Genomic DNA, 23,483 nt, shown 5'->3' with positions numbered 1-23,483 from the left:
TCTCTCTCAGCGACACCAGAGAGACTCGATGAGAGACGGAGACTCGAGTCTCGCTTTCAGAGACTCTGAGAGACTGAACATTTTTATCTCGGGTCACAAATAATTTATTGCAGACTACACCAATTTTGATCGTCTTAACTATAGATGGATATTTGTTTGCTGAACTAAATCCACGTTGTAGCTTACCACACGTGATAGACACGTTACCAAAATCAAACAAAAAAGCTCATGTCGGTCGAAACTGCTAGACGCTGATCGCGATTTCGGTTTTGTAGGATCTCATCAGAGGTCTTGTTCTGTCGACGCTGTTTGCGACGTGCTGAAGTGATCCAACAAGATAGAAATCGCGATCAGCGTCTGGCAGTTTAGACAGAATATTGACCACCAAAAACGTGTTTGTTCCTAGCTTTTTAGTATGGCCGACAAATCCATACGAAAAAGCTTTATTGTCACATCTCCTCGACGTTGGAATATTATATTAGATATTATTTCGAAATTTATTCAACTTTGTGGAAAACAAAATTGCACGACGACAATCATAAAACCTGCCTTAATGTTTCGCGAAAAGTTTAGAATTATAAATTTTCTTTATAATGGATTGTTTACCAACACGAAAGGTTTACATGTTTCGTAAATCGTTCTACTTTACGCACACAACTTCTAAACCCTCGTTCTGGGGCGACAAGCTAAAAGACGTTTTCTGACAAACTACGCTTTTACATACAAATGCTCTCGCTTACAAGTAAGCACGCCTACAGTGCCCATAGGGGAAACCACAGTGTAACTTTAAACTTAACATTTACCTTCAACGGGTAAATGTAATTTTATCAACGACAAATTTTCCTCGACACCATTACCGCCAAAATTAGCTCTTATAGTTAGAAATATCTAAGGCGTTAATCAAATTTAGGTCTTAAGAGATAGCGAACTATCATAGAAACAGTGAAGTGATAACATTACGGAACCTCTTCAAGTAGTTTTTCCATCATCTTCCAATTTTTCATACTTATAGATGGAATATATTTTTTTTATATTTGTTTTTTAAGTTTAAACGGGACCGCCCTTAACATATAACCTATCAAATTAAAAAAAGTTACAATTACCGAAAAAAATCGCGTATTACACGTACAACAAAACAAAATACAGTCGAATCTAAAATTATTAAACCCTTTTTTTGGGGTCTCTTAAAAATAAAGGTTATAGAGGTGCCATTGAAACACATCCTGGTCACTCCCGGTCTTCTTGATCTTCTTCTGTTACCGGTTTTCAGAAGATTTTTTGCATTCTGAACAACAACTTGTAACCAGGAAAACAACAAAATAAACCCGCTAATATAATTAGATTCATTATATAGTAAACNATAGAGGTGCCATTGAAACACATCCTGGTCACTCCCGGTCTTCTTGATCTTCTTCTGTTACCGGTTTTCAGAAGATTTTTTGCATTCTGAACAACAACTTGTAACCAGGAAAACAACAAAATAAACCCGCTAATATAATTAGATTCATTATATAGTAAACACTAATAATAAAATAATTCGAAGAGGTCTGTATTCTGTCGAAACTGCCAGATGTGGATTGCGATTTCGATCTTTTTGGATCTTATCAGCGCGTCGCAGGCAGCTCCGACAGAACACAGACAACCTTTTACCTGCTGTCTTAACAGTGCGTTTTAGAAAATACTACAAATGGCGTGGTGAACGCCATCTGTAGTACGATGCTACATTTTAAGATTACGTATGCCCCAACAAGGTCGAAACTGCCAGACGCGCTGATGAGATCCAAAAAGATCGAAATCGCAATCAGCGTCTGGCAGTTTCGACAGAATACAGACCATTTCGAATTATTTTATTCGATTATGGTAACGTGCCTATCACGTTGAGGTTGGCTACGCCGGGATTCGTTTTCAGCAAGTAGATATCCACACAAGTGGACCTTGTTGGAGCATACGTAATCCTAAAATGTAGTGCTACAGATGGCGTTTACTGCGTCATTTGTAGTATTTTCTAAAACACTAATAATGCTTTTTAAGTTCTTTATCTTTCTTGACTTATATCTCTCACCTTTTTCCATGATCACCCTATTAATAGGTATATAAAAATGAACACCTGCTCCATATTTTGTTTTTTCTTGAATTCCTATTATGTACCTACCAATTGTATGAACTGATTGAAACTTTTCGTCTGTCTGCTTCTAAAAGTTTATCGCTGAATTTGTAGTTTCCAACGATCGAGATGTTTTGTTTGAAAAAAAGTAGAAAACGCTTTACACCAATGCATCTAAACAAGTTAATACCTTTAGCGGAAGTTTGCGGAGTTAATAAAATAAACCACAACTTCATGTAATAGAACGTTATCGAAAGGTTTAATTCTGCTTCACTTCTTTATTTAATAAATGAAATATTACTGGTGGCATGTAGCCAGTATCGAAATGTATTAAAACTCTTACAATCTGTAATTTGTAACATTAAATGAATATAAAGATAGGAGACGAAGAATTAGAAGAAGTGGCTGATTTTAGATACCTAGGAAGTCAGATAAGTGAGGATGGAAGGAGTAGTAGGGATATAAAGCAGAGAATAGCGCAGGGTCGTGTCGCCTTTAATAAAAAGAAGTCACTTCTATGCTCGCGAACGGTTAATTTAGAAATTCGAAAATGTCGTTAAAAGTGTATATTTGGAGCACGGCGTTGTACGGGTGTGAAACATGGACAGTGGGAGCGGCGGAAAAGAAAAGAAATGTGGTGTTATAGGCGAATGATGAGGATATCGTGGATAGAGAAGGTTAGAAATAGGCGAGATAGGTTGGTAGGACACCTTCTCAGGCATGAAGGTCTAGTCAGAGACATATTAGAGGCAGAAACAGGAGTTAGGAGGGATAGAGGTAGACCTAGATTAGATTACTGTTCGCAAAAAGTTAAGGATGTGGGATGTTCTAGTTTTAGGGAAATGCGAAGATTAGCTCAGGATAGGAAAGAGTGGAGGTACGTGTCCAACCAGTCTTAGGACTGATGACCTTATGATGATGAAATGATGGAATACAAAAATATTTATCGTACATATTGTCAAACTGCTGTTTCCAATTCATATTCAAAAAGTTATTTATAAAGAAATCACTCGCGAAACTTCTTATGTGAAATAATTTAATTTCATCGTTTCCTTTGCTGTGATACGAGTTTTACTTTTTGATACATTTTTAATGAGTTTTTCCTTACAGCTATGTCACAAAGGAAACCCATTAATATAAATTTACACCAAATTGAAAAGTTTCCACAATCTTCTAAAGCAGGGATAAGCAACTCGCGGCTCACGTGCCGCATGCGGCCCATTACGCATCGCGTGCGGCCTTTCTAACTTTTTTGATATGTTTACTTATAGCCTAATGCCTCAATGATGGCGTGGAAATCAGCCTTAATAAAATTCAAATTCATTTACCTATTAAAGTTGAAGTAACTTTTGTCTTCGTACATTTATATACGAGGGCGGTTCAATAAGTACCCGTGTTGGAAGACAGAGGACGTTCTTGAGGGAAATTGGCGTTGTCATCGTGTGCTGCCATCTATCAAACCACGCCAAAACGAATTTCAGACTGATTGATAGGTTAGTTTGGATTTGGCAGCCATTCGACTGAGACGTGTTTCGTTATTTTCGCTAAGATGGAAAAAGAGCAGTATCGTTCGGTAACTCGCTTTTTGTTTTTGGATGGGAAAAAATGCGAGGAGATGAAAACAAAGTTGGATACTGTTTATGGAGACATTTCGCCATCTACGACCACAGTTAGATATTGCTTCAACGAATTTAAACGTGGGCAAAGATCCGTTTTTGATAGGAGCGACCAGGAAGCCTGGCAAACGTTGTTACCGAGGAAATCATTTTACGGATTTTTTAGGAAAAGGAAGAACGATCACTGGACAATACTACAGTGAGTTATTGGACCGCTTCGACAAAAAATTGAAGGAGACACGGACGCATTTGACGAAAAAGAAGGTGCGTTTTCAACACGATAACGCACCGGCACATTCATCAGGAGTTGTTGCCGCCAAAATGCATGAATTACGTTATGAATTTGCTGCCGCACACCCCGTACTCACTCGATTTGACTCCCTGCGACTTCATCTTGTTCCCTACCATGAAGAAATGACTAGCGAGAAAGAAATTTAGCTCAAACGAGGAAGTCATCGCCGAGACAGGGGGGATTTTGGAGAGTTCGACAAATCTTATTTTTTGGAGGGGTAAAAAAATGGCAGGGTCGTTGGGAGAAGTGTATCTTTCTAAAAGGGGACTATGTTGAAAAATTAAAAAAAAAAAACTTAAAAAAAAAAGGTGTCTTCATTTCTAACACGGGTACTTATTGAACCGCCCTCGTAGTGCTACCTATTTAGTCCAAACAGTATGCGTAATACTGAATTGTTTATGTTTATCTTAGACGTTCGATAATCGGCAATGTTTACATTCTTCATCCAGAAGCTGTACAGTTTTTGTCGCACTACGCTATTTGGTAGACACTTATGTTGCCAATTCACGCACAGGCCCGGCTTCGGATTGTAAATTATTGTGATTTTCTTTAAATATTTTTAAACTCACCATGCGATCGTTTTTGCATCCACTTTATACCCTCCAAAGCGATGCAGTTATTTTTGCTACACCTTGTATACCACAAACCCTACTATGGCATACACGATTTTTAGTATTGACAATACTACTTAGGTCGTTTATATAAAAGCTAACCCACGACAAATAAAATCTTTGAGCGGCGGATTTGACGGTCGATGATTAAAGGTGCTAGGTCTCTTACTAGGTCAGAAGTAAACGTAAATGTGCACGCAAATGATAAATATTCGATGATTGAATGATGTCGATAGGCTTCGTCTAATTCTGCGATCTGGTTTCGTTGTTTATATTATGGAAACTTGTGAAAAGTCAGTCTAGTGGACCACATGAATGGCGGCTTTCGAAATTTCAATCCCGAATCTTACTGCTTTAGTTACGCTTTATCGACCAGTTTTGTGTCATAAGTTGTGAAATTATAGATCGAACGATGCAGATATTTTAATCACCAATACGCGAGGAATTTGACAGAAAATTTTGCTAACTATTCGTAATTTACATAAACCACTTAGAATTAGATTGAAACTGCAAATATCACACCTTTTGGACAACTTAGAATTTTAGCAGCTCTGTCTGCTTTGGTAACAGTAAAGTTTGGAAATTTAAACTCTGAATTCAGAAACAACAGAAATGTGATATTTTTATTTAACTACCATCCCTTTTTTTACATCCCTAGCTACATCGTATGTTTAAATTGTTTTTATCCACTTGAGAAATACGATATGCAGTCTCAGAAGTCCTTATATTAATTTGTTGAATTGTGTATAATAAAAACAAAATTGAACAGATGATACGCATTATTAAAAGAACAACAACGAAGCCAGGCACCAGTTAACACAGTCACTTAATTGTAGTTGGACGCTTTTATTAGATTAAATGCTAGGAAATAACGTAAAAGTAAAGTTCTGTTTTCATGCTCTCAAATGACTGCTAATAAAAATAAATGGGGCAGATAAAAAGAAGCTCGTGTGCCAGTAATTTTATTTATTAACTGATTTTTGGAAGCAGTAATATATCCTTATTTATTAATTTGAAAGCTTAGAATTTCGTCATTCACACACGTTTTTCTAAACTCAAACACCTCCCTACTGTTAGGAGGGAGTCAAAAATTATTAAATTTTGCTCAATGGGTGGTATGTAAAAAAATTAGTTCTCATCCACAGAATTCGTAAACAAAAATTAAAAACATCTTACGTTAAGGAAGCTTTCGATATTTTGTATATACAGGGTGAGTTGTTCTTGAGTTAGTTCAATAAATATTTGATTAGATTAGAAGTTTTAGATAGAATATACTCTCTTAAAGAAATATGCTTTTAACTGATATTCTGAAGTTTGTGTAATGAGAAAGATCATCATCATAAGGTCGTCAGTCCTAAGACCGGTTGGACACGCACCTCGGCTCTTTCCTGTCCTGACCTAATCTTCCCAAAACTAGAACAACCCACATCCTTAACTATTTACCTACCTCCACTCCTCTTAATTCCTGTTTCTGTTTTTAATATGTCTGTAACTAGCCCTTCATACCTGAGAAAACTTATTACTCATTGGATCAAAATTGACAGAAAACCGCTAGAATTTCATTTTCACAACAATTTTTTTATTGAATAAAATAATTCGAAGTGATCTTTATTCTGTTGAAACTGCCAGACGCGGATCGCGATTTTGATCTGTTCGGATCTCATCAGCGCGTCGCAGACAGCTCCGACAGAACACAGACCAACTTTTACCTGCTGTCTTAACAGCGCGTTTTAGAAAATACCACAAATGGCGCGGTAAACGCCATCTGTAGTACGATGCTACATTTTAGAATTACGTCCTCCTCCAAGGTTCATTTAATATATGGATATCTAACTTGCTGAAACGAATCCCGGCATAGCTAACCTCAACGTGATAGGCGTCACGCCGATGAAATCCAAAAAGATCGATATCGCGATCCGCGTCTAGCAGTTTCGAATTATCGCGTTAAGGTTAGCTATGCCGGGATTCGTTTCAGCAAGTATATATCCATATATTAAATGAACCTTGTTGGAGCATACGTAATCCTAAAATGTAGCATCGTACTACAGATGGCGTTTACCGCGCCATTTGTGGTATTTTCTAATTTTTCTATTGATTGATGTTGAATTTCTGATTTACTTTGAAGTAATTTGTAATTTATATACCTAATAAGAACAACGGACGAGAAGTTTACTTTGAGTCTTACATTTTCCATGCACAGTTCTTAGACTATGTTAAGGCGGTGATTAACACTGACTTCTAAATTAGTTTCAGTCAGAAAACTTGACGGGAAGTACCTAACTAGAGCAACATTGTGTCTTCTGAAAATTTACTATTCAGTTGAGATGCAAGTTTGAACACATTTACCTACTATAGCTTTAAGGTAAATCATAAAGGGACTCTAATTGAAGGTAAATTGCGCATTTAGGCACTATGTTCAGCCTAACTAACACTATTATTACATCTACTGATGAAATATTCCTATATACCTAATACATATCCAAAATTGGACAATTAGTAAACGTTTCACGAATTGCGAGGGAGAGAAATCTCTACAAATTAATTCAAGATAAAGCCTTGATGCTTTCAGTGTTATCTACACATTAATATTTTCAAACATTAGTTCATCTGTCTGTGGATAAATTAAGAAGGAGTTTGCGTTGGCGAAGATTCTGATGGACGTAAGGTGGTAGAATTAGAATTGAATATTTCAGATTGTTTTCTCTGACATACCACAATTCTATGAGAATGTCTGGAATTATTCATACATATCAGGAATTTATTCAGAGGTTGTCTAATTCAAATAAGACGCTATTGAATACCTCTAAAAATATTTAGCAAATATTTAGTTGACGAAAGTTATATTAGGTACGTTGTTTATAGGATTTTTTGAGGAATAACGTCCCTCTACTGAGAAATGCTTGCTTGGGAAAATTCACGGAAGATTCTTCTTATTTTAGAAATTAATAATTGCAGGTAAAAATAGCTCTAATGATATTATTTTTGGCCTGTTTCAACACATTAAAGTGAATTAATTTTATCCACTACAGATAACCTCAAATTGATTAGGAAAAATTGTTGCGGTGTCACGTCCTCGTCGGGAATCGAACCCGGCCCCCTGGTTTTACATACCAGAACTTCATCGCTAATTTACAAGGAGGTGACAGCAAATTCAAAAATTAATTCACTAACACATTCAATTAACGTTATAGAAATTCAAAGTATCTCATCTATAATTTATTTTATATTTGTCTTAGCTCTTTTAACAGTTTACGTTAATGTAACTTTTAATTTGGTCGTTCCCAAAAAAAAAGAGCCGATTATGTTAAGTGGTAGAAGAAACAAGAAAATTGCAGCATCGAGAAGTGGTAATAAGATGTACGCAATTTGCATGCTTTCCATGTAGCAAGGGAAACTTACACCCCCTAGTCTCTGCTGCTTAAACAAAACAGTATCAAAGAAAAAGTGCCAGAGGATCAAAAGAAAAGGTTTCCAGCCTTGGTAAACACCTTTAGGGCAAACGGAACGTTTTATATTAACGATTTTTTATACTGAATTGCCGAAAATTCGACTACAAATAAAATGTAAATTTGTTAGATTAAAACACCCCTCGATCAAACAAAATGAGATTCTTCTTTCGAAAAAAGACGCCCCCTGTACCAACAATGACAACAATGAACTACGAAGTTCACAAATAATCAATGAAAATCCTAAATACGTTTATTTGCTAATGCTTTTATCCCTTTATATCTCCGAAGACTATGGACCGAAATAAAATTGTACAAACTACAACTTACTTAATTGTTTTATAAAAATTCACGATTTTATGCAGCATCTTTTCTGTTATTATCTTTTCTTAATGTCACAATTTTTGATAAATCGTATTATATATCAAATTTAAACCACAATGGATATAAAACCTTTAAAGCGAGAAGAATAACCGTGTTAGCTTTGATATCCAATTCAATATCCATTTTTTCACCTTTTTAAACTTTAATAAAAATCAAGTCAAGTTAGGGGTAAGATATTTTGCTGTCGCAAACATCTTCGTATTGCTATTATACTTCATTTACTTTCTCTAGCGATGTGCTCTTTCTTGTATGCGCGCTGGCAAAATCGTAGGTAGGGAGAAAAAAGCTCATTATACTCTCGACTCTTGTTCATTAAACATACTTTTTCATACAGTATCTGCCAAAAGATTTGTTCATCATGAATCATGAATAGTAATGCGAGTCGAAAACAAGCGTTAAAGTCTTTAATATGTCTTCAAATATAAATAAAGCTATCGTTGATATTTTAGTACTAAATGGTACCAATAACAGTGTGTATGACCAATGCAATTGTAGTGGAGAAAATGGTCAATTTTTCCGTGCAGTACTGTACGGATTATACGCTCCTCACCGGTTAAGAGTTTGGCCGAGAGTTGTCTCCTTCCTTTTCTGGCCTAGTGCTGTTAATTTCTACTTTGCGCCGGTCAAACTGGGTCATATCGCTAGAAAGTAAACGAAGTATATTATATAAGACTTCTTAAGGGTTCCAAAACATCAGTAAAGTCAGTTATGTACTACAACTTAGAAAATTGCATATTATTAATTTTGCAATAGGGTGCGTTTACTATGAAATATGATTTATTGATTTCGTCTATTTTCCGTTCCTGTCTCTTTATTTTTCATTATTATCAGAAGAAATTGTCGATTTTAGAAGTGTAATACCCATTTAGATACATATAATAGTGTACTAGGTATGTTTATAATAGAACTAATGTGGCTGTCAAAAATTATAAACTAATACTTTTTGCGTAACGTTTCGGTTAATTTAACCATCATCAGACTAAAATTAATAAAAAAATATAAAATATAGTTCTACTTGGTTTATTATAAATTGTATTTTGATTACTGCTACGATATAATTACTATTTATTTTAGAATTAGAATGAAGAATGAACTATTCTGTCCACTGTGGACACTGTGGACACTATGGACAGAATAGTTCACTTAAACCACCGCCCTATAGCCCGAATCTTCATTCTACTATAGATTCCGGCCGTGAAAGCCTTTGTTCTTATATTATTTTAGTATTAATATACAAAAAGCATTGGTTTATAATTTTAGATCACCATCCTCGAAAAAAACTCATCACTTTGATTTTAACGGTCAGGATATCGAAGATAATTTGTAATAGAAATTAGTGCAGCTGTCTCTTCTGATAATACGACTCGCTGGAATTGGCTGACTTTTAGAACGTCTAATAAATGGAAGGAACCAATTAATGCGCCTTAGGCCTACCTTCGTAGTCGAGGATGTTGACGTTTAATCTGAACTTTTAATTAAAAATCGTAGACTTGGATGTGTTGGGCGTGTTGAAATGTCAATGCTCGTTCAAGGCTTCGACACGAAAAGAAATTAAATTGATTTACATGTTGATTAAAATGTTAAATTGATAATGATGTGTTTAATTTATGGCAAAATAAATTTAGCTAGAACATGGTGGTGGTGGCTATATTTGTAGGGTTTAGGTTAAGATATAGTGGCAAAGATTTGGATTGGTACAAGAGCTTAGGTTAGGTTATGGTACGGTATGCACCGGTCCACATTTGAACGAGTTTAACCATCTGAGCAATACTGAACTGAAACCACACCACCAATCAAGCTCACTTCTATCAGCTTTACTTTCTGATTCCATTAGCCTTTTTTCGTGCAATTTTCCATCATTAATTAGAACGAAATGTTATATTAATGTGGGCTCTGACGGTGAAGAGGGAACGAATAATTTATTTCTTTGAAAGTCGTTAGTGAAGTTCTGTCTTGATAAACGACGAAAAGCAATTCTCCGAATAGTTCGCGAGATGTACGGCTAAAGTTTTCCTTCGTACTGTTTTCGAGGGGTTTCGTTGGCAAATAAAAAGCGACCACCCGCTTATTTTTTGCCTAAATTTTTCTCTATTCATATTCAAAAGCACCCACCTGGTGGTTTTTCTGTGGAAGATTTATTAGAACTTTTTGAACAACTCTTCAGTTAACAACTAAAAATAGGTACATACTTACTTATATACATATTTCTTTCATATTTAAAAAGATATACCAAATTTTACTTTATTGTAAGTCCCAAAAGAATTAAAACCTTTGGGTGTTTCATTCTCATTATCTGCTAAGGCTAGTAGGCGGGCGATCTGTCCGGAATACGCCGGGGGTAGGACGGAAGACCCTCTTCAGGCTTCATTCAGGAATCATAGGAAACGGTGGGTGGTGGTGGGAATGAGAAAGATGAGACGGACTAAATGAAGACGGAAACTATAGAAAAACTTGAACATGGGGAGATGCAGCACCCGGGATCGAACCGGTGTCCTCTCGAATGCTAAGCAATGGTTTAAATCTCTAGGCCATACCGGTCGGCAGCGTAATAAGCCTTATTTAAAAGTTTTATTTTATACCTAGGGACTGTCCATTGGGGGAAGTGACGTTCCTGTTACGTGAAGAGGGGCGCTTACCAAGTATGATTAGGGTAATAGAAGATATCAAAATTTGGTTTCAATTTAAATTTAATAAATGAATGATAATAAAATTTACATCACACAAATGCACAAAGAGTAATTAATGAGTTATAATAGTTAAAGTAGAAAAAAAATACTACCTTATGGAAAACGACCAAAAGATCATCCAATTTTCCATGTAGATCCCCGCATATCGTAACTTGCTTCGAAATAGCTGTAGATGCTTGGTTTAAATTGGGTAATCTTTTCAAATGCGTTACCGCTTCTTTTAATATGCCCGCCACGTACTTTGCATGGAGTCTGTGGTGCTGTAACAAAGGAGAAACATAAAAGTTCGTGATAGTTTCCTTAATTACTACTATACTTCTAGGGTTACAGGTTATCGTTTAAATTGAAAATTTAATCTGATCTAAACTATATTTTTACTGTTGTACAATTTTTCTTTTTGCATTGTAGAATATGTTATTTTCATATAATAATCAGATATCACGTAGAACAAACACCAATGAAAGTTGCTAAATAATTACAATAACGTAAAAAAGTGATAATGGACTTCGTTACCTTTTTCTTCCTAAATGTTTCTATTAACAAATCCAGGTCGTTTCTCTTCATTGGAAAGTTAATGTGAATTCCGCGATACATTCTATCTGATGATCGCAAACAATCGTCTTCATCACCTTCTGATTCATCCTCGAATTTCATATCCAACGTATCTGCAACAAAACCAACAAAATATTTATATCTCAACATTTATTCTGTTATCATTAATATTTCATCCTTTTTTTTATATTGTTCTTCTTCCTGATTAAGGAAACTATATTTTAAAGAAACAAAAATTGCTACATTTTATGGGCTTCCAAAAACTGTATGTTGAAACTGTAAAATCGAGATCCCTGTCTGACGGTTTTAACCTCTATGGACTTTTTGTTCTATAAAGTTCTATAAGTATTTGTAGCTTGTACGGTAAATACCTAGATTAGTAGGTATACTTGAACTAGCTTCGAAATTAATTTAAAACGATTAATTACGTTCGATCCTTGCTAAACCTATTTGATCCTAAATGCCCAGCGGAAGACAGATTCAATTTTACGGTCTAAATCCTTCTCTGCGATACTAATCAATAGAATTACGTTATCAGAAGTCACTGATACCAACTAGGAATTACTATGATGTAATTTTACTTCACGGGAATTATGTACTTCATTTTGTAAAATGTTCGGCTTACCATATAATGTTAAAAAAAATTGAAATACCGCCCTTCTTTACTAGAATATTCTATTATATTCGTTTTAACTGCCCCCTCCCTTCTTTACATGCTACCACGATTAACTACCTAATTTTTATATGAAATATTTTTAGAAACATTTGATACCTAGTGGTTAAAATTTAATTTTAATGTAAAATTTTCTTTCAATTTTTATCCACTACAAATTACATCAAATTAATGAGCAAAAATTGTTATTGCTGACACACCCTCGGCGAGAGTCGAACCCGAGATCATTGGCTTTACGCACCAATGCTCTATTTCAATAAAGTTACCTTAACTTTTTTAAACCTAAAGTTCGTATGTATTATGCCTTACGTGCTTACTTATTAAATAATTGAAATTTGTTCCAAAAATTAGTCTACTTTTTATCTGCTTTTACCAATCAATCATTTTCTCTTTAATCTACTCGAAAGAAATTGTATACTTTTAATCTTGTGCTGCATTATATGTTAAGCAATTCTGTTGTGACCAAAAATTAATTTCACTAATCCCCCAAATACAATAGACAAGAATAACACCGTGGGTGTATAAAGGAAGATGATAAGCCCTTAATCATTAAAGATCCATACACTGTAATTCAAACCACCTACTGCTTCCGATTACGGTTCCTTAATGAGAAAGAAACTGCAATCACTTATTAAATGAAAAGACTGTAATAGGGGCGCTACATTCAGTGTACTAAAATTACTTACAATCATAATTTTATAAATGATAAAAATAAAAAAAAAAATAAATTAAATATTGTAAAGTTGCTTTTGTGTAGGTATGTATATTTAATGTATAATGAATGTATGAAGTCCTACAAACGACGCGGTAAACGCCATCTGTAGTACATTGCTACATTTAGTGGAATTCGGTCGAAGCTGTTTGCAATGCGCTGATAAGATCCACCGCTACGAACTTCTTTGTTAAATAATGAATGTAGGTTAGGGCACTAAAGATTCTTGACAATAGTGAAACTGTAATTTCTATTACTTTTCACTTCTTCCCTCTTATTTATGAATATAATCCAAACTAAAAGTTTGGATACAGGCAAAAAAAAGAGTATTTTCTGAGCTCATTAAATGACAAGCTTTTGAGTCGTTAGCAGTTCTTTGCTCAATAGCCTATACTTATCTATGTCTTCTGATCACCCTGTATATATAGGTACTTATTGTCCACGTGATACAAGAACATCGTCACTCTGCTCACTGTTTTATAAGAAAATCGGCAGAAAGCGATCGATAAAAAACCGAAAGAAAAACGAATATTGGAAAACTTTCCGTTTTCTCTTAGATAATATACGTAGTTCCTTGTATAAAAATAAAACATTGTTCATTGTTATTATCTGTCGTTTACACTCACCAATGGAAGAGCTTCTGGACGTAGCGGTGGAAGCAATCGATCCTGTTGTGTCCGGAATGTGCTTGAGTAATGCGTTGAAAAAGTTGTAAAGCTGGAAGGAAAAAAAGTTTGAATTATTAAAAAAGGATTTGGGTGTGAAAGGGAGACAATTGTAAAAACCGACGAATGGACAGTGACAACCCCGGCTAATCCGGAAAACCTTTACTTTTTCCATTACGTTTATCTCCAAAGAAAAATCGTTTAGACACTTACAAACTAAATCGAGGATAAGACAAAATAAACTGAATATAGAAAACGGCGAAAACTGAATCGTTGTTTCTGATAAAAAATTTATTTTGTCTTTTGTTTACAACACGCCGCATTTAAACTTAGTGTCTATTAATTTGCTATTCTCAATACCAGTGGCGCCGCGTCATATTGATCGTGAATGTTCTATAAATTAGGAAGAAAGTAAATAAAAGCAATCACAAAATAGACTGTTATAGCAGTCTGCTGTGTATTATTAATACAGAGGGTGTCAGAGAGAACAACAGGGCGATTTAAAAGCCAAATAACCAATTATCTTGTACTCTTAGGCTACGCGCACACCGCAACTAAAATGTTCAACGACAGTTTAGTCGGTGTAAGTAGATTAAGGGCGCATTAGTAAACTAAACTATTTAGTCTCACATTTGTGCGCGCATACAAACTAAGCTGTTGTTTAAAAGAGAAATAAAATGTACCTGAGGCAATGTTAAAATTGTTTTGTTACAATTTGTGACTGAAAAGTTGGTAAACTGTTGTGTCGGTTAAAGCGCACGTACTGTTCGTTTCAAGAAGTTGGAGATATGCCCTTTCCTTTTATTAGGATGCGCCGTAGCATAATTCCAAATTTAATCATATTTGTCTGCGTAGCTCATTTCTTCACCGATCATCGAGCGAGAGTTAGAGAAAGGTGTACAGTACCATTTGCAAAATTATTTGAACTGCCTCGTTACAATTTAAGAATATGCTTTATTTAAAAGCATATTTAGCCAAAAGTAATAACAAGTGAATTAACTTAACGTTCTACACACCTATAAAACTTTTGCTTTGTTTTCTATTCTTAATTTATATACATTTTTGTTTTAAGAAATTGCTAAACATTTTCGTCTAGTACTGTACAGTTCTAGTGGATCTCTTAAGACCACCCATAGAGAGCTCTGCTCTTCAAGCTTGTTCCGACTATTTCTGTCTTGCTCACGCCTAGTGTGTATTCTTTCTATCTTCGCGCATATTTCTTCAAACTCACAATTCAAACAAACTGAAATGGGCTGTATTCGTATATTACCACTGACTTCACACGACGGGCTAGATTGTCGGACGACAAAAGAGTCCCAGTGCGCGCGTAGCCTGACTTTACATCAAATGATACCAAATTTATCGAAAAGTAATGCACTAATTGATGTCTAAACAACAAGACGCCAAAAAGCACACCGAAAGATTGGAAGCTAAAGTCAGTTCACGATTTATAGCACATCCATTAAGTAAGAGGGGCAAAGTTAGGCGATTCAAAAACATGAATAATTGACTGCTCTTTAAATGCTTATTACAGCCCTAATGAGAAGTTAAACGCCCCAGGTACTTTTTCAAAAATTACTGTTTTGCTACTTTAACATTAAGTGAGCACAATATGAAGAAACATTGTTTGATTGCACAGTAATTAAATAGTTATTAAATGCTTTCTAAATAGACCGGTTAAACGTTCTTATTATTTTTTAAGTAAATAAATGATTTCATGATATGAACCAATAGGTGTTGGCATAAAGAAGGACATAAGGAGATTTAAACAAGGAAAGGTTACCAAATAGTCATAAACAGATTAAATGTTTTTTAAAGACTAATTAAGTGCTCTAATGAAAAATTAAACGCTTTAGGCATTTTTATTTTCAAACGTTACTGTGCTAAATTAAGATTAACTAAGCAGAACATGGACGACAGAACTGCTCTACTTTGAAAACATTTTATGAGGGCTTAATCATTGAAAAGCTGTTTTCATTGTTTAAATAATTTTTCCGCATTTTCTGCTAACACGACCTTAAGCTAGCAATACAATAACTTCTGTAAAAATGCCCGCAGCATTTAATTTCCCATTAGAGCACTTAATTAGCTTGAAACAACGATTTTCGTTGCTTAAACCTGTAGTTCGTCGGTTTGTATCCCAAGGTATTATCCAGGTTACAAAGTCTTTTTCTTATTAGAAAAATAATAATAATAATAGAAAAATAAACATTTAATTTGCAACTAGCCTATTTAGTAAGCATTTAATTACTGTGTGACCAAAGAAACAATTTTCTTTGTTCTGACAATTTTTCCTGACTTAATCTTAAGTTGACAAAACAACAGTTTTCAAAAAAATGCTCGAATCATTTAATTCCACATTAAGGCATTTAATTAGCACTTCATAAGCATTTAATTGTTCACGTGTCTGCTCTTGAGTCTGCTCACTTTTTTCTTCCTACTTGATGGACGTGTTTATGGGCAAGAAGCTCAGTCATTTAAGTACAAGCCATCACATAACAAAACAAATGACTTTACAAAAACAAAACAATCATTCTAAAATTCACCTATTGTCATTCCCACACATTGTTGTGTCGAAGGCCAGGTCACAGCGATTATATCAATTTTTGAACGTTGCTGTCCTATTTACAATCAATTAATAAATTACACATGAAAAAAGCATTGTTTATCGATTAGTCTGGTATCATTTGATGTGAGATACGATTAAAAACCAGTGAGCTTTTTTAATATTGAAATGGCTTCTGGAAAAGCCGCAGTTGGTATTCGTTAATATTTTATTTGCTAAAATTTTGTGCCTTGGTGTTGTTATATGAGTTCACTCGTTCGGTTAAAGTATGATTTTCGAATTTATTTCGACAGTGGTGAAGGCAAGGGTTTTAAGAACGGCGTTATAATATTACCATAAGTGAAACTATGTATAGTCATAATAATATACTGCAAATAGCTGCAAGGAAGGAGATTAAAAAGAATTATATTCCCTACTATATTTATGGCTTTAGCACGGGAACGTTGTTGGCTGACGACAAAAATACTGAGTAAACTACAAAACGTTCGGCATAAATTGTAGTTCTATAATTCGTTGAAAAAAAGTTAAAACATCAAATAAAAATATAAAATAAGTACTAGCTGACCCGGCTACGCGTTGCTGTGGCTAACGCTTTTGTCATATTACATTGTTGTAAACTATTTAAGGGGAACGGTAGGAGAACATCAGACATGGGCACCACCATGCTTTTTTACATAGATGCCATTTGTAAGAAAACATGGCGACCTTCATGACTGATTTTCTACTACCGTTACCCCTTTTTACAATGAAATTATTATTTACGAACGAAGACGGAAACGTTAAAGCTAGTATAAAAATTTACTGGTTTGGGATTTGAAGAGGACAAAATAAATTTAACCTATACTTTAGCCTCATCAACATGTGGTGGTTACGCTATTAAAATCGTAGCTTATATGAAACGTTTGGAAGTTTGACATAGCGCCATCTATTGAATATTGCGATCATAAATTGAGATGTAAGCTATCCTATCTTTCAAGTTGGATCAAACTGCACACGGTGTACAAATTTGATTAAAATCGGTGAAGTAGTTTAGGAGTCCATCGCGGACAAACGACGTGACACGTAATTTATATATCGTATATTAAGATTAAACTCTGAGTGTTTTTTAAACATAAAGTTGTAAAAATAAAAACAATTTTTTTTAATAGTAATACTTGCTGTTTTATTTCCTTTTTAACGTTTTTCTTGTACAGTAAAAACTGCAGCAATTTTCCTGAAAATTAGTCAGCAACTTATTGTGATGAACGAAACAAAAACTTTCATCTGCAATGGAATAGCATAGGAATGCTTGCCAAAACTAAAATAGTTCGGATCGAAATTGCAGTTTTTGGCTATACAATTTTCGAGTTTGGCTTGTTGTTACTGCCCCTACATATTGATCCCAACTCTACTTAAACTTTAAGGTTTGTGAAGTCTGCAATATCAAATAGTGGTAAACAAAAGTATTACCATTCGAAATAGCTATTATTACGTCCAAAAAACTAAAAACGGACAGACAGACAAGACAGAAATACGAGTGATTTAATAAGGGTTCCGCTTTTCATTGAGACGTACGGAACCATAACCCAAAAACCAAATTAACATTGTAGTTGAAATAAACATATTCTCCCATACATTCAAACTGCAAAAGTAAATAAAAACAATTTTCTGTATTTTTTTTTCAAAATTTTAGGTCCAGCAGATATGGGGAGGGAGGTGTCAATCTTCATATATTTTCGTAAATAACTTTAAAATTATAAAAAATATATATTTGAGACCCTTACAACAACCCCTTCCTTTTCATATGTTGCACGGTCCAGTGTGCTATAAAACTACTGTCTAAGAGAACTAATGATCAGATATTTAAAGACAGAAAATCCGTTCCTTATTATTAGGGTTCCATACGTCATAATGAAAAACGGAACACTTATAGGATCAATCCTGTATCTGTCTAACTGTCTGCCTGTCACAGTCAATTTACTCCGAATCTACGGGACCGATTAAGTTGTAATTTAGTACACATGAAATTCTGACCCAAATACGGACGCATAAATCAATTAATTTTGAACATGGGGGTTATATTTCAGGGGCAATAGGAAATTTAAAAAAAAAGGTTTGCAAACTGCACTGTGTGACATATCAAATGAAAGGACTTGTTGTAACGATCACAAATATATTTATAATTTTAAAATAACTAGCTTTAAAGATATTTAACAAAATAAATGAAAATTGACAATACCTCCCCCTTATCTCCGAAACTACCGAACCTAAAATTTTGAAAAAACTACTGAAAATAATCCTTTACTTATGGATTACAGGAAAATTAATCGGAATTCTATGGTCTGAACATAACGTTGTAAATCTTTCAAAAAATATTGTGCGTTCAATGCCGTTTGAAAGTATGGGAAAACTGTTTTTTTTGTTTTCAACTACAATATTAATAAGTTGATTCTCTGATTAGGGTTCCGTATGTCCGAATGAAAAACGGAACCCTCACTCGTGTGTCAGTCTATCCTTTTTTTTCTGAAATAATGAATTTCTTATTTCCATTTTACATTATATATTGTTAGGTTAATGCTTGATTCCTTAATACATTTTGATAATCTAAACCGAAAGTACCTTTTTGCTCTGTGTTCCTTTTCGTCGATTTTGCTGTAACTTCGTAGCGTTTGACCTTTGAATTTTTGACGTTGAGAAACAAAACAGATGCGTATTAAATAGAAAGGTAGATCCCTAAAGTTTAAACGGTATTCCAGATTTTGACATAAACAGGAGGTAAAGGCGAAGTCAGGGAGAGCAATCCTACCTTTCACTTTAACCCCACAACGGTGTTTAAAGCCGATTTCATGAATTTCAAAGGAAGGAATGACAGACGATACGATTAAGGTGAAAAGCTTTGGAACTCCTTGTTCCTGTCCCCGAACTTCATTAAATTCAACTTAAGTCGAATACTACCACTACTAGGCGAACGGCATTGTTACATTCAACATTTAGGATCATACAACATGTCACCTATTTAAGACGATTTTGGCTTTTGCACTTTTAGTATTAATTTTATAATTGATATGTTACATTCATTAAAACTTATAAAATTACATAAATGATAACGTAAAAGAGATAATAACGCGGAGGGACTTCAACTTCAACTAATATTGTAAGTTTAGAGCATGACTCTACAGAGGTATGAAACGAGAAAGGTTGCCAAAAAAATGTTAGAAACGTTTGGTATGTAGTGCTATAGACAGATGATGGATATAACTTGGATAGAAATGGCTAAAAATGAGGACGTCTTAGAAAAAGTAGAAGAACAGGGGAGTATGGAAGTCTATAAGTAGGATGGTAGGATACTTTTTGAGACATGATATACACAAGGAAGGAACAGCTATGAGGAACTCCTTATCACCCTTTCTAGCCGATCTTTTCATGAGCCGTTTCTTCTCTTCTTGGTAACCTTAAGAATAAAATTCCATTTTTAGAGTTGTCGGGTATATACGAAATTAATTGTAATGATTGTAGCGTGAAATATGCAGGACAAACCAGGCGCTCAATTCATATTAGGTTCAAGGAGCATTTAGCTCATACCAAGCTTAGTAGAACTGAAAACTTCAATATTGCCGAAAATACTGAAAATCAAAGGATCAATACTGACGATCTTAAATTAGTTAGGGAAATTAAAAATAGTTTCTTGATAATTTTGAAAGTATGTTTTTACAAAAATCGTTCCGACTGAACATTGGAATATCACATTTCGAGTCATGTTCACTGGACCGTAATATCATTCAGTATTTAGATGTCTAACTGTCCTTTAGTTTTAAATTCTATTTGATCCATCAAAAACTTGTTGTCTAAAAGTACTTCGGACGCCAAGTGTCAAGTTTTGGCATTATAACTTGGGCTATTTAGTGATCTACGAGAATATTTTTGAACAATAAGATGATGATATTACAGGGAAGTGGACGAAAGTAGTGATTCAAAGAGAAGCTGTTGATGTCAACGAAATTTTAAGCAGTTTCTCTTTGAATCACTACCTTCGTCCAATTCCCTATGATATCATCATCTTATCTATATCATGGACATGAAATGAAACTTAACTTTTGAACGATGTCAAGATGTTTTTGGGTTAGAACATCCAGAAATCAGCAGATATAAAAATTCAATACTTATTTTTCTACCAGCTCATTTCTAGTTGTTTTAGCCCCAAACATGACGTGTTCCTTAACATTCGCCCGATTCTTTTTAAAGTTCAACCTGAGCCCGTATTTAGCTCGTTTATTAAATTTCCTATAAAACGGGATAATTTATTTGCTCCTCTCGATAGAATTCTTTAATCGGTTAAAACATTTTGTGTGTTTATATGCCTGTATGTAAATGCAGTGGGGTTTATATAAAGCCAGACAAGTTCATAAATAATTTAATTTGACTCGACCGGAGGAGAGACAGCGCCGGCAAAATTGACACTAGACCGCATCAGATAATAGGATTACAGTTGAGAAAAAGGGGTGGAGGTGTACACTTTTGTCTCTTCTCTTTCTTGGCTGATATTCTGGGTTGTCTGCGATTACAAAACCTGACGGATTTGACATAATATCTGCTTAATCTTTTAAAACTGTACATAGAAGATAATAAACACACCATTAATACCTTAATACCACGACTAGCTCATAAACTAGCTGGATATTACATAGTACAAAAAGTGTCTAAATATCCAGTTTGACGGGTTTCTTTAGGATTATTAAGTTACAGTAGGAATAGGCACCACTTACGAAGTGAAATGCATGGCAACGACACACTAAAAGGGCAGTCCCTTTAGACTACACCGGAAGGTAGGGCGAAAGGCCCTCTTCAGCCTACTTTCAGGAATCGTGGGAATGGGTGGGTGGTGGTTCGGGTGAGAAAGATGAGACGGGTGAAATGTAGACAGAAGAGAATGAAAGATTATTTGTAGAATATTATTGCCCCAGCATTTCTCTAAGTTATCCGAGAAAACCACAGAAGAACTTGGACCAAGGCAGACGGACCCGGAATCGAACCGGCGTCCTCCAGAATGCTAAGCAATGGTCTAAACCTCTAGGCCATGTCGCTCGCCACATCGTTTTTACTTATAAGCCTAATAAACAATGTCCGTCTGGACAGTTTTTATACTATCCAGCTAATTTACAAATTGATCTCCGGGAAAGGAAGGGAATTTATACTCACCATAACCTAACCTAACATGGCATTACAGTCAGGCTCTCCGTGCGATACAATTCAAAAGGTCATGATCTAAGTTTTCCATAAAAATAAGCATCACTCGACCCCCAATTTACCGATCACTACGTTTAGTTAATTTTTTCATTTATCAAAAAAACCTTAAATGAGACCCGTAGCGGAGACGTAACTGAAAATGTTATTTTACATTAAGTTGCGCGTTTTGAACAATACCTACTAATAGCAGGTGATTTTAACCAATCGGTTTAAGATTATATTGCCTTAGTATTCATCTTTACGTTTCTTTTAGGTGGAGCTGTATCCATATGTTTTACTTTCTTGTTCGAATAAGTTTTGAAATTAATACTTTCTTTATTCATAGCTCAATTACCAATTTGTATCACATGACTTACCCTGACTTGATCATGCTCTCCGGCATATTCAATACTTTGAAATATCGTCCACGTATATCGCCTTCGCACTTCCATTCTGGCTAGGTACCTCCGATACCATCGTTGAATCAAAATGGCTGCCTTCATTGCTGAAATAAGAAACTAGGAATAACATGAACGAACTTTCAGCGACACATATTAAATCAAAATTATGTTATAATAAAATCAGTAGTATTCTTGTAATGTGTTACCAAAATTACCAGGTTTTGAATTTATTAATTCTCATCACCAGATCTAGTGATGGTTTTAATTAATTACTGAGTATGAACTTCTTGTCTTTGCTAACAGTTTTTATCGATTCTTATTACTTACTTCGTTCTATTTTTGTCATGCTTAGGTCATCATTCCGTCTCCAGCCTTTGAAGAGGTTTCTTGGTATTAAGCCCTGTAGAAAACCTCCCTCTGACTTGCTCTTCTTGTTTGCAAAATTGGGAATAGTAACTTCAGCATCTGACGACCTGTAACTCGAAGTAGATTCATCTTCGTAGCCTATACTTTTCTTATGGAATGAAATGCAGCCACAGCCTTTGGACTTACGGAACCCCATCATCTTTAGAATGACGGAAAACCTGGAAATGGAAGGAGTAAGAACGTTTTGGTAAGTCTAATTTCATAACATGATATACAGAGTGTTCAGACAGACCAAATATTTGTAGATAGGTACTTATTAGTTATTTTAGACGAGGTTGTGAAATGAAATCCTACAAATGGCGCGGTAAACGCCATCTGTAGTAGATACAATGCTACATTTGGTCGATTCAATACTCCCAACAAAGTTCATTTAAATTCAGCAAGTAGATATCATCTATTTAAATGGACTTTGTTGAGCATATCGAATCCACTAAATGTAGCATTGTACTACAGATGGCGTTTACCTAGCCATTTGTAGGATTTTATAAAACGCGCTGTGTTAAGGCAGCAAGTAAAGTTGGTCTGTGTTCTATCGAAACTGTTTGCTACGCGCTGATGAGATCCAACAAAATTCACTTCAAATTTCTTTGTTAGTTCATTAAATGTTTACTAAAATTAGTGACAAGCGAAGGTAAATGCTACCCATTAGATTTAGTTTTACTAGCAGCATTTTACTCTTCATTAACATCCAAAATAGATGTATCAAGTGCCTGTACCTCTTGCAGATTGATTTGCCAAAGTTGTAATTGAAAACATGACCGTATTAACAAATTTAAGTGGGTAGGGGATATCACAAGCAAACCCCGCTTGACACTTGTTCCTCATTAGTTCTGCGGCTTCTCCACGTTTCACACTTAGTAGTAGTAGAATATGTAATTTAATTGCTCAAAATTAGATGGGTCTTCCATAAATGTTCATTAGGAAAATTAAACATCGGATCGAATCCTATCATAATTATTGTATCACACGAATCCTATTTAGATACCTAATACATTATCATCATCATAAGGTCATCAGTCCTAAGACTGGTTGGACACGTACCTCCACTCTTTCCTATCCTGAGCTAAACTTCGCATTTCCCTAAAACTAGAACAGCCCACATCCTTAACTATTTGCGAACAGTAATCTAATCTAGGTCTACCTCTA

At 34.9% G+C, this 23,483-nt stretch overlaps 1 protein-coding gene and 1 long non-coding RNA gene across 3 annotated transcripts in view; one reads left to right on the top strand and one right to left on the bottom strand.

Moving 5' to 3' along the window:
• The window catches only part of LOC108733380 (serine/threonine-protein phosphatase rdgC), a 102,827-nt gene that overhangs the window by 46,897 nt on the left and 32,447 nt on the right, over positions 1 to 23,483 (bottom strand). Inside the window, exons 2-6 of one of the 2 annotated variants that reach the window (XM_018464516.1) lie at positions 22,239 to 22,495; positions 21,888 to 22,015; positions 13,704 to 13,794; positions 11,654 to 11,805; positions 11,233 to 11,400 (exon numbers count right to left, since the gene is read on the bottom strand). In XM_018464516.1, coding sequence (XP_018320018.1) covers positions 11,233 to 11,400; positions 11,654 to 11,805; positions 13,704 to 13,794; positions 21,888 to 22,015; positions 22,239 to 22,476 — 777 coding nt within the window. In that variant the 5' untranslated portion in view covers positions 22,477 to 22,495. Of the gene's footprint in view, positions 1 to 11,232; positions 11,401 to 11,653; positions 11,806 to 13,703; positions 13,795 to 21,887; positions 22,016 to 22,238; positions 22,523 to 23,483 lie in introns of those variants that run through there. The other variant, XM_018464525.1, reaches the window with a different exon arrangement.
• The window catches only part of LOC108733469, a 56,252-nt gene continuing 55,210 nt past the window's right edge, over positions 22,442 to 23,483 (top strand). Inside the window, exon 1 of the long non-coding RNA XR_001937224.1 lies at positions 22,442 to 22,524. This is a non-coding gene — a long non-coding RNA (uncharacterized LOC108733469). The remainder of the gene's footprint in view (positions 22,525 to 23,483) is intronic.

This window comes from Agrilus planipennis, unplaced genomic scaffold (assembly GCF_000699045.2).
Source record: "Agrilus planipennis isolate EAB-ADULT unplaced genomic scaffold, Apla_2.0 scaffold1, whole genome shotgun sequence".
Taxonomy (NCBI): Eukaryota; Metazoa; Arthropoda; class Insecta; order Coleoptera; family Buprestidae; genus Agrilus; species Agrilus planipennis.
The sequence above is the reverse complement of the archived record's forward strand: the minus strand, read 5'-3'. Positions and strand labels throughout refer to the sequence as shown.